This window comes from Apodemus sylvaticus, chromosome 17, assembly GCF_947179515.1.
Source record: "Apodemus sylvaticus chromosome 17, mApoSyl1.1, whole genome shotgun sequence".
Taxonomy (NCBI): Eukaryota; Metazoa; Chordata; class Mammalia; order Rodentia; family Muridae; genus Apodemus; species Apodemus sylvaticus.
Window position 1 is genome coordinate 49,399,742 of NC_067488.1, and position 11,896 is coordinate 49,411,637.

Here is an 11,896-nt window from a genome sequence, read left to right on the forward strand (position 1 = left end):
TGTCTCTTGTCTCCCGACAGCGAGTGCGCTGGGCCAGGGCACTCTATGACTTTGAGGCTCTGGAGGAGGACGAGCTGGGATTTCGAAGCGGAGAGGTGGTTGAAGTCCTGGACAGCTCCAACCCATCTTGGTGGACCGGCCGCCTGCACAACAAACTGGGTCTCTTCCCCGCCAACTATGTAGCCCCCATGATGCGATGAGTCGCACTGGGAGGCTTAGGGGCTTTTTCATCTGAAGCCGCCTGCAAGACAAGGAGGGGCAAAGGGGAAAAGCTGAACTTTATAACTACACATACATGCATACACGTGCATGTGTGCCCCTGTGTACACAAAACATGTATGTGTAGGCCTATGGCTACACACAACATTTTATAATAGTAATTTATTGGCAGGCAGGTTGGCTTGTTGACCGGCATGAGAAGGCACTCGGGTGGAGAGGGGGGCGTTTGGCCGGCTCTTCTCTGTGTGAGAGGGCAGTGGGGAGCCGGGAGCAGGGCAGGGAAACTTTTCCTGGTCCTTGGACTTTCACGACTTCTTTCCTGGCTTGGGACTTTCCTAAGAGAGCAAGCAGCTAAACAGAGATCACACCCCAGGGATGGATGCACAGGACTGGGCTGGGCTTGGCGAGGCGTGTTAGGTCGTTCACCTGGCCCTGTCCACTTACAGGATACTCCCCTCTTCTGCACAGAGCAGGCGCTGCACCCTGAGAATTAAGATGCAGCAGATACAGGGCTCCAGGCACCAAGCAAGTCTGAGCAAGGAGCCTGCAAGGGCGTGGTCGGGAGGCTCCCCTTGGTGTGGGAGAGCCATGCACGCTCAGGCCTAGTTGATGTCTTGGCTGGGACTTTTACTTTCCATCTGAGACTGTCCCTTGGGTAATCCTCTTCCCCTGTGGCTGACAAGAGAGTTTAGAACACTGGCCACCACCGCAGAGCCAATCACTAGGGAGTACTCAGGGGTTCTCCACAGGCCCTTGTGGCTTACTTGAAGGTAGCTTCTGTTTCCGCAGCTGCAAAGAAAGCTGCAGCCTAGATTCTTGGAAGTACTCGGAGAAGCCCTGGCGGAGAATGTGGGATGTGTCAGCAGCCTCACTCTGTGGTTACAAAAGTGTCTCTGTGGAGCTCAGTTGGGTTTTGCTCCTGATTTTCTGTGGTTGAGAACATCTTTGCCAAGAGCACTGACTTCAGATCGATCGATCGATCGACGACTGACTCTAACCCCGACAGGAGCTTCATGGAAATGGGTTTCCTCTTCTGTTTGAGCGCTAGGCCTCCCTCCACCTGGGAAGAGGAACCCCACTGCCCCTGTCCCTCTTTGTCACCTTAGTGCCTGACCTGGGGAATAAAGCAGAGAAGCCTGGCTGGGCAGGGAGGGACACTGGAGAGGAGGCTCGGTGCTTTTGTGGAGCTTGGGAGTAAAGATGTCAGAACAGAGGCACACTTACGAGAGTGTTGGTATAAGTGTTTGTGTGTGTGTGTGTTCTGAGATAGGAAAGGAAGAACTGGGGTGAAAAGAGTATGTGACATTGGAGGGGGGAGAAGCTGTCTCCGTGTCCCCTCCTGCTTTAGGGAGGGGCTGGAGGGCATCGGTTACTGAGGGAGACAAAAGAACAGTCTGTGACTCATGAGTCACTGCAGTGTGGCATATACTCCGTCCCTTGTGACTCTGATTCAACAATCCTCTGATCCCTGGGTTCCTTTAAGAGAGAAAGAGAGGGGCCAGGAGGGAAGCGAACACGGCCTGGAGGTTCAGGGGAGCAGAGCAGGAGTGAGGAGCAGCTGGAGCCCTGGGACAGGAAAGCAGGGACAGTGTCAGAAGATGGGTGGCAGATGGGAGACAGGGAGACCAGTGTGTGTGTGTGGGGGGGGTGTCAAGCAGGGCTGTGAGGAAGCATGGGCAGCTGGTGAAAAAAGGACTCTTCCTCCCCCCCAACCCCCCACCCCCGGGGCAGGGAGGAGCCCCCCCACCCCACCCCCAGTGCCAGTGAGGAAAGAGTGCATCAGAAGGAGGTGAAGAGCAGAGAAGGCGCCAAGGAGGAAAAGTGAGACCGGAAGCTGAGGCGAAGTGGGCCTGACCAGCAAGCCTGGTAGTAGGTGATGTGAGACGTTACAGTAAATAAAAGCCAAAAGTGGTGTTTGGTTTAACAGTATTTGCAAACCATATGCTTTTAGCAGCCCACAAACTTCATCCATTTGGCTGATTCTGTGGGAGGAGCAGCCCTGGCTGAGGCAGAGATGACTAGCTTGGTTCTGGTCTAGTTACTATGCCTTGAAACACTCTGTGAGAATACAGTAATAAAGTTTCGCCAGCCTGTATCTGATGTCCATGTGGCACAGCTCTAGGAGCAGGGGGTACCCTCCGCCTTGGGGCAGCAGGGGTGCTAGGCCTGGAGAGACAAAGCTCCTAAAAGCCCTGGAACGGAATCCTGTTCTAACAGGAGCCCTAGTGGGAGAAGATATGAGGAATTTTTATTGAGGTCTCCTCATTAGCGGGGCTCAATTCAAAAGGGAACAGGAGAGTCACCCAAACCACTAAGGGAGTCATGGCTTCATAGGGACTGAGCCAAGAAGAGATTTTGGCCACCACACCCTAGGTGCAGCTTTGTGACATCTGAGCAGAGAACTTCCAGAGAAAAGCCAGTTCCTGTTGAACCAGTTAGGGTTTCCTCCCCAGTTGCTGGAAATTACTTCATTTCAAATATCCAGCAGCTACCAGGGCCCACTCGCCATTACATGGTCTCAGGCTGATCTAAGGAAATACTTCTCAAAATCTCAAGTATCTGAGCGTTGTCTGGGGACCGTGTTAAAATGCGGGTTCTGACTCAACCTTACATCTCTAACAAGCTCCCAGGTGCTTTGATCAGCAAGGGCATCAGCCTCACAAATCTAATTGGATTCTTTTTCTGGGGATAGTCAGCCACTGCTCTTTGTTGCTAGTGAATAAGTCACTTTGGCTTTGGGACAGGCACAACTCATTACTGTCTTTATGACATCATTCCTGTTTGGCGGCCGGTGACTTCTTTTTGCATCTTCATCAGGAATCAGAAATTTTCCAAGTGACAGGCATTCGGCTGGAGACTCAAACAGGAATTCCCTACTAGAAATCACTTTAACAGGAGCAGAAGCTGTGGAAGGTGCAGACGCCTTCTCAGGAAATCCTGAAAGAGAAAAATCAATGTCCATTACTTTGGGCTCTGGGCAAGGCAGGGACCATCACTAGATCTCAGCTCACAGCCCACACAGGGGACAGAGCGGCCTAGTCAAAATAATTACATGGCACAATCATTTTGTCTAGTTTTAATGTGACTATAAGACAAGCGTGTGAGGAAAAAATCTACCAGTGCAATTCTTTAAAACAAATTTATTTTTGTTATTGTTTTTCAAGTCCTTCCACTTCATCTCCCAGCCACAGCATCCTTCCGTCTCCCATAGCAACTCACTGTCCTCTGTGCTTGTTGCCCTGCATTCCTTCCTGTGCCTGGTACACTCTCCACTCAGACACCAAGGCGATGTTTGGACAGACAAACCCAAGCACATCACTTTTCTTCACAAACACTTAGCCTTGAACCTAAAACCCCAACCCAGTCCTGCGAGGTCTGGCCCCTTGGGGATCTTTTCTCCAATCTCCTCTTGCTTTCATACCCCTTCCCCAGTGTTCTTCCTTCAGCCTCCAGATGGCTAAGAACCTTCCCGAGTGTTTTCATAATTGTGGGTCCCTCCAGGATGCACATCCTGTGCTTTCCAGCTGACTGCTGTTCAGATCTGGGTTCACATGTCACTTCCTCTCATCACCCCCATGTGAAATAAAATATCTCTTTAGATAACCTCTTGAGTCCCATGCTTTTCCTGAACACCACGCACACAGATGGGAGCACTCGATTGAGTGGTGTGACCATTAGACTGTATGCTTCTTGGGGGGACAGGGGAGGATCATGTTTTGTAGACACTTGTATGGCACATGGGGAAGGCTGTCAGTACATATGTGTCTAATTAATGATGTTGTGTTCCTCCAAGGTAAAAACCGTCATCTTAGAGGGAAACTCAGACATAAAATGAGAAGGGGGAGGGAGACAAGATGCTCTAAGAGGAAGGTGAAACACTCTCTCTTACAAGGAAACTCATTAAGACAGGAAGTAAACAACTCAAAATACCTTCAGGAAGTTCCTGAAACTGACTAGATTAACTAGGCCCCTTTATATAAGCAGCAAAGACAGCTGTAAGGCTTACCCTGACTCTTCTCTGGGTACTTCTAGAGTCTTTGGTACTTACAATGCTCAGAAGAGTCTCAAACAAAACAGCCTAGAATAAGCAAAGACCAGCCAAAAGTCAAGAAGAAGAAGAGGAGGGGAAGAAGAAGAAGAGGAGGAGGAGGAGAAAAGAAATAGAAGGAGGAGGAGGAGGAGGAGGAGGAGGAGGAGGAGGAGGAGGAGGAGGAGGAGGAGGAGAAGGAGAAGGAGAAGGAGAAGGAGAAGGAGAAGGAGAAGGAGAAGGAGAAGGAGAAGGAGAAGGAGAAGGAGAAGGAGAAGGAGAAGGAGAAGGAGAAGGAGAAGAAGAAGAAGAAGAAGAAGAAGAAGAAGAAGAAGAAGAAGAAGAAGAAGAAGAAGAAGAAGAAGAAGAAGAAACCAGCTGAACTGTGAACTGTCTGGAAGAGACTCAGACCATTCGAGCCACCAGAAAAGACACTCTCCAACCTGTTGAGCTGCCTGAAGGTTGTGCAGTGAGCTCTCAGTTTCCGGTTCTTTTGAGCTGTCACCCATGCTGGGGTAAGGTCGACTCTTGGAAGTTACCCCTACCCACGCCCCTGTAAGTAACCTCAGTAAATTCATTGCTTTAACACACTGGATGTTAGTGGTATCTGTACTTTGGCCTGTCACTGGTTCCCTGTCTGGATGAGTAGACATTTGTTCATGTTTTTCTGGGCATAGTCAGACAACAATGAGCAAGAAGTAGCTGCCCAATCTTGTTCATTCACCCCAAGTGCCTGAAGCTTTCCAGACCTACAGATGCAAACAAGGGGGTTTTCCAGGTGACGTTCATGTGGCTGAAGCTTTTACAACATCCCTCAGACTCTCCTTTGAGTACTTCTAGAGTCTTCGGTACTTACAGAGTCCTGACCCATCTGCTCCTGTCCATTGCTCCACAAATCCTCCACTGACTATGTTTTGGATTGCCCTGGATCACCTGTGCCTGCTGGTGAAATGATCTGATCCTCCAGGCTATGGGGTCAGCCCCAGGGATTCATGTGGGCTGGAGAATGGCCCATGCCCAGTTCTAAAAGTATAACACAGCTGGGCCCAGGGTCCCTCACTGTCTCCTATGAGCTGGCTGTGCTTCTTACTTGAGCCCTCTCTGTTAGATAGAACAGGAATGCCAACCTTTCTCTCTCCATTTGTGTGCTCTCCCTCCTTGGTACACATTACTTCTTCAGATGAAGAGAACTGCCCCACGCTGCTTAATCTGTGCAGTAAATAGCACATAGGGGCCAATGCATAGCACACAGTTCTATGTTGGAGCTTGGCCACAATTAGGTCATTAAATCATGTATTTACATAGCACCTCTTAGGGGCCTGATAAAATCACCCCCAGGGTTCCTCGCTCCTATCTTCCTGCTCTGTCCAATCCACGGCTCCACCACGGCTACTTCATTTTCCCCTTTACTCCCAGTGGCTACACCGGTCTCTACTCGCTTCCTATTCGACCTAGGCCCCCTCTGATGGAGCCTCCAACGGCTGCCAGACAGACCTTATGAACACGTAAAGCGGATGACATTGGGCTCTTGTTCAGATCCTTCTGGGGCTCCCGTAGCTCTCAGTCTCAAGTCCTTAGCATTCCACCCAAGGCATTTGTCATCTGCCTGCTGCATATTTGTTCAGTCACGTCCCCAGCTTTCCTCGCCTGAGCCTTCTCAATCAGCCCCACTGTGGCCCCAGGCTGAGTCATCCTGACTCCAGCCCCTGACTTCCCAACCTTCTGTCCCTTTTGCTTGGAATGACTTTTTCCCGCTTTGTCGTGACTGTTTTTGCTTTTCAGACTAAAATGGTGATAAATTAGTTCTGTGACTGTTCTGTCCAGCGTGGTGGCCACTCACCATATGCAGCTATTAAATACTTAGCTTTTTACGTTGTTTTAAAGATTTATGTATGTATGTAAATGAGTGCTCTATTTGCATGTATGCCTGCACGACAGAAGAGAGCATCAGGTCCCATTACAGATGGTTGTGAGACACCATATGGTTGCTGGGAATTGAACTCAGGACCGCTGGAAGAGCAGCCAGAGCTCTTAACTGCCCCGTTATTGCGCTTTAAATTTTTTATTTAGTTGGTTTGTCTGAAAGAGAGTCTCATGCAGCCTTGATTTGGATATGCAGCAGAGAATGACCTTGAAATTCTGATCCTCCATTTCTCAAGTGCTGAGAATTATACCCATGTGCCACCACACCCAACTGCAACTGATGCTTTAAAACAAGGGAATGCAATAGACCTGCATGGCGAGTGGCTACCTTACTGGGATGCATGGGTCCAGATGCTAATTCTTAGTTCATAATTCAAGTGACCCATTGCCAAGGCAGATATGCATGTCCCTCCTTTAACTGCCTGGAGCCTCTTCGCTCGGCTTCTGTCCCAGTACTCAAAACACTGAGCTATAGCAGACGATTGTTGACCTGCCTCCACACCCAGACTGGATAGCTCAAGGCAAACAGATCACAGATCAGCGAGTGGTTGATACAGGCTCTGCTGGTGAGGGCTCAGCAAGCAACTCCAAGAGAAAAGCGCTGATTAGCATTCTTTCCCAATTCTGCGATGTAGACTCTGCGGTCAAAAGACCAGGAAGAAAGCCACAGCCTTCAAGAAAATATTTGCCGAAGACAGCTTAGGGGAGGGAGAAAGCAGAAAAGGCAGTGATATCTCTACAATGTTATACAAAGTATCTTATTTAAATTTTAATATTATATATACTATGAAGGCTAAAGGGGGAACTGTGTGTCGGGGGCAGATGAGCAGCAGGAGGGGCAGAGAAGGAAAGGGGAGGAGTGTGGGAAAAGGAATAAGAGTTCAGTATAATGATATGTATGAATGAAGATGTCACAATAAAACTAAAAAATTACTTAAAAAAAAAAAAGAGAGAACCCTAGACTGGGACTGAGGTTAAGTAGGTAGAGTGCCTGCCTAGCATGCATGAAGCCCTGGGTTCAAATCCCCAGTACCACACAAGCCAAGTGTGGTGGTGCATGGCTGTAATCCTAGCTTTTGGGAAGTGGAGGTAGGAGGATGGGTCATTCAGAGTCCTCTTCAACTATGGTCAGTTAGAGACTAGACTAGGGTCATGTGAGGCCCTCCCTTGAAGGAGAAAGAGACAGAGAGAGACAGAGACAGAGAGATCCGTATGGCTTTACTACACAAACTTTACGAACAGGGAGATCAGTGCAGAAATATAATTGCCACTTTTTAATATAATTCTAAAAAATATTTTATTTTTCTTATTTCTAATATTTCTAATAAAAATCATTTTATTACAAATGTTTTGCTTGCACGTCTGTCTGTGTACCATGTGCGTGCCTGGTGTCCGTGGAAGTCAGAAAGAGGCACTGGGACTGCTGTCCCAGGCAGTCCCTGGACAGTCATCATGTGGGTGCTGGCAATCTGACCAGGGTCCTTGGGAAGAACAGCCAGTGTTCTTAACCACCGAGTACTCTCTCCGGTCCCAGGGTTGTCACTTTTGAAACTCAATTAGAAGAAATCCACAGTTTAGATTTAAAAAGAAAAAAAAAAAAGTCAAAAGACCTGAGCAGACCTCACTGAGGACAAGGTACAAAAGGCAGCAAGCATCCTTCCAAGAAGCCTGAGATCATACACCATTATGGAGTTACAGAGTGAAACAGCAGTGAGCTAGCATTACCCAGCTATTAGCATGCCCGGATCCAAAACACGGGAGACTGCAGTTACTGATAAAGATGTGAAATCAGGGGATACTTGGGCCCTCAGTGTTCTAGGAATTCAATGTGCGAGGCCACATTCAAAGACAGACCAGCTACATCTAGTCAGGTGACCCAGTACCACCTTGCTGGTCATTTATCCACAGGATCTGAAAATTGTGAACGCAAGATCTACCCGCTGACATTAAAGCCACTGTATTCAGAATTTTCAAAATGAAAGTAAGCACGCAGCCCTTTGGTCAGTAGAAGTGGGTGTGGCAAATACACACCATTCAGTGCTTTTCAAAGTGAGCTATTGCTAAGGGAGGAGCTCATACTTACAATCCCAGTCCTCAGGAGTAAGTTGCAGGCCAGACGGGACAACGTGAGGCCCTACCTTAAAACAAACAAACAAAATCACATACATGTTACAGAGAGAACAAAATTTCTCTGAGCTGCTACCTACAGTCAGATTCCAGCCTTAACACTTCTTTGAGAAGATAACATTATAAAGATCAGAGTCATAGCCAGGTATGGTGCAGAAGGGTCATGAATTCAAGGTTAGCTAGAGCTACAGAGTATGGCCGTATCACAGAAACAAGTTTTCATCGTTGTTTTGTCTGAAAAAGGGTCTTGTGTATTATGGGTTGGTCTCCAACTTGTGGTAGAGGAGGACTTGACTATCTGATCTCCTGCATCCACCTCCTGAGCACCTCCCGATTGCAGGATTTAACTACTACATTCCGTTTACAGGATGCTGGGCATAGAACCCAGGGTTTGGACGCTGTGCAAGCCCTCGGCAAAGTTAGGCACATACCATCCCCCCCCAAAAAAGGGTTGTTGTTTTGGTTGGTTGGTTGGTTTGGGTAGCGGTTTGGGGGGGGCAGGTTGTTTTGTTGTTGTTGCTTTGGTTTGCATTGGGGTTTTTTGTTGTTGTTGTTGTTGTTTTTGCTTTTGGTTTTTCAAGACAGGGTTTTTCTGTATAGCTTTGGTCATCCTGGAATGCACTCTGTAGACCAAGCTGGCCTCAAACTCAGAGATCCACCTGCCTCTGCTTCCTGAGTGCTGGGTGCTTTTGTTTTCGTTTTTTTTTTTTTTTTCAATAAAATAAAATGATGTTGGAGGGAAGTGGGTTGCTGCAGGTCTGAGGCCAGCCTGGTGAGCTTTGCATGGTGAGTCCGAGACCATCCAGAGCTACGTGGAAAGACTTGGTCTCAAGATGAACAACAGCAAAACCTTTTCACGTGATAAAATAAGAATAAAAGGGTCAGTTTAAGACTGGACCAAACTTGGGTACCATTTAGGACAGGTCAACTGCTCTGTGTAGGCACATGTCTGTTTGGTGAAACCATGGAAACTACAGCGGCATGTGTGACCCCTGATGTAAGCTCTGAACTTCAGGTGACAATGCTTCAGTACAGACCCATCAATTACAGAAAACACACCACTCTGTCCCTGGCTGTTGACATTAGGGGAGGCTGTGCATGCCCTCTGGGGAGTTCTGTATCTCCTGTTTTGCTGTGAGCCTAAAATGGCTAAAAAGAAAATTCTACTTAGAAAAATAATAATAAATAAATCACCCGACTGTCACCATGTCTGATTTCCCTGAGCTTGCAGTGGGAAAGAGTCATGTGTGGTTGGTTCTAGGGAACAAATGGAGACCCACTCCAGGATGACCTCATGCCTGTACCAATGGAGCGTCCTAGGCGTGGGAAGGTGTGGAAGGGAAGTCAGACCTGCAAGAAGCCGGGCATGCAGCTGCAGGTAGTTCATGGTCCCAGCCTGGAGATAAAAGACTGGGGAGTCAGCTGTGTCTTATATTTGTTCAGAAAGAAGCACGTTCAGTAATTTTTGCTTGGGGATATTGTTTGTTTGTTTGTATAGGGACCTGTCCTGGGCATCTCCTGAGAACCCCACTCAACCTGAATCTGACGTGTGCTCGTGGAACCTGGACCAGAAGTACCTTAAACACAGGCTGCCACGATCTACCTGAACAAGCAGTCTAAGAGTGGGCAATGCCTAGCTTGCTTGCTTCATGGGTACAACAGTGCCATCCCCGGATCCCTTGAACATCAGTGTCATTTCTTCTCAGTGGCTGTTGCAATTCCCAATATGACACGCAGACATGGAAATCTCTGGTGAAGAAGAGCACATTCCCCGCTCCAAGTTTAACTAGTGAAATAAACCCACCCAGAAGTTCTCAGCAGCCATCCTCCCAGATTCCACGGGCAAGACCGGATGCCACTCCTCAACCTGCCACATCCAAAAGAATGAGCCAATTATCACTGGCTTGGCCTTTCAGGGGAGATCCTATAGAAGGCAGAATCTGGGAGTCCCAGGTGGGGCCCTGCCCGCAAGGAGGAGATGCAGGTGGGTGGGGCGGAAAAATGACTGTTGAGATCAGGTATATGGGGGATATTAGAGGAAGAACCAGCTCGTTTATGACCAGCAGGCCATCCCATAAACATCTCTTGGCATAATAAAGGCATGAGAAGGAGGTGAGTGGACAACCCTCAGCTCCCTGAAAATGAAGTGTCTACACAGATGTCTATAGCTGCCCACCAGCCTTTCTTGATGGACTTCTTCATTCGCACTAAGCCAGCAAGTCAATGGAGACAGGTCCGTGCTGTTCGAAGGACTCAGCACTGCCCATAGAGGGGAGGCTCTGTGTCTGCTCTGTGGACAAAGCCCAGGTTAGCCTGGACCATGCCGTCATATCAGCGTCTTGCTGATCCTGATGTGAAATTCCTTTCCCTAGGTGCTCCCAGTTAGCCCTTCATGCAGGTCATCTGTGGCCATCCCATTTCTCTACATCTCGATTCCCCAGGGGAAGCAGCAAGTGGTGTGTCTCATTCCCCAGCTCTGACCTGGTTATGGGGAGTTGCTAGGAAACTGCTTCCCACGCTCGAGGAGGCTTAGTTACCATGGCAAGTCCAGATGGGTTGGGGGGGTGTAGAGAAAAGGGAGGGGGTATGCACAGCAGCCTTGACAGTTCTCACTCTCTCCAGAGCTACTGGAGTTTAAAGAAGTGCTTTAATCTCTCTGAACCTCAATTTCTTCACCTGTAAACAGAAGGAGTAGCTAGGTCTCTTCTTGCTCTAAACCCTTAGTGTGTACAAACAGCATATGTTCAGTGAAGAACTGGTCCACAGACCCCTCTTAGGCAAAGTACACCTCAGGATGGGTACAAATGAGGAATGAAGTAAGTGTATCTTTTTAAAAAAAGCAATAGAGGAATTAGTAAATGCATATTTCCAATGAGGACAAATAGAACTTGGGGAAATTCTGCCTTCTGTTGGTAAAACCTTCTTGATTTTTTTTTTTTTTTTTTTTTTTAGTTTTGTTTTGAGACAGGATCTCATCATGTAGTCCTGATCCTGATTGGCTTGGAACTCTTCATGTAGACCAGGCTGTCCTCAAACTCAAAGAGATCCACACCTCTACCTCTCCTGTTCTGTGATTAAAGGAGTGAGCTACCAAGCTCTGCTAACTTCAAGGATTTATATTTGTAAGACCTTGGGGCTCTCCAGCTCCATGTGTGACCTGGAGTTTGGTTCTCTTTCCTTCTTTTTTTATGTCTCTCCACTTACTGGGTATGAGACTTAGGGCCTCGTGCACAGGAGGTCAGTGCTCTACCTCTGCACCACATCCTCAGCTGCCCTGTTTGTTTTGTCTTGTTTGAGACAGGGCTTCTCTGTATAGCCCTGGCTGTCCTGGAAATCACTTTGTAGAGTAGGCTGGCCTCGATCTCACAGAGATCCTCCTGCCCCTGTTTCCAGAGTGCTAGGATTAAAGGCTCCTTCACTGATTCTTATGCTCACCCTAGGACAGCTTCCTCAGTTCCACATCAGTGTATCAGGGTGCCCATCAGACCTGTCTCATCAAGATATCCCGTGACGCAGTCAATGTGTGTGTTCTAGAGGGATCTACTAGTCCCTTTTCCCCCACATCCAAAATGCTTTTTTCCATCATCTTCCTCTTCTCAC

The 11,896-nt window shown here is 48.1% G+C and overlaps 1 protein-coding gene across 1 annotated transcript in view; it reads left to right on the forward strand.

The window, feature by feature from the left end:
* Positions 1 to 3,822, forward strand: part of Grap2 (GRB2 related adaptor protein 2) — a 77,249-nt gene extending 73,427 nt beyond the window's left edge. Inside the window, exon 8 of the mRNA XM_052161582.1 lies at positions 21 to 3,822. Within this exon, the coding sequence (XP_052017542.1) occupies positions 21 to 200 (180 nt within the window). The 3' untranslated portion in view covers positions 201 to 3,822. The remainder of the gene's footprint in view (positions 1 to 20) is intronic.
* The last annotated feature ends 8,074 nt before the right edge of the window (positions 3,823 to 11,896 follow it).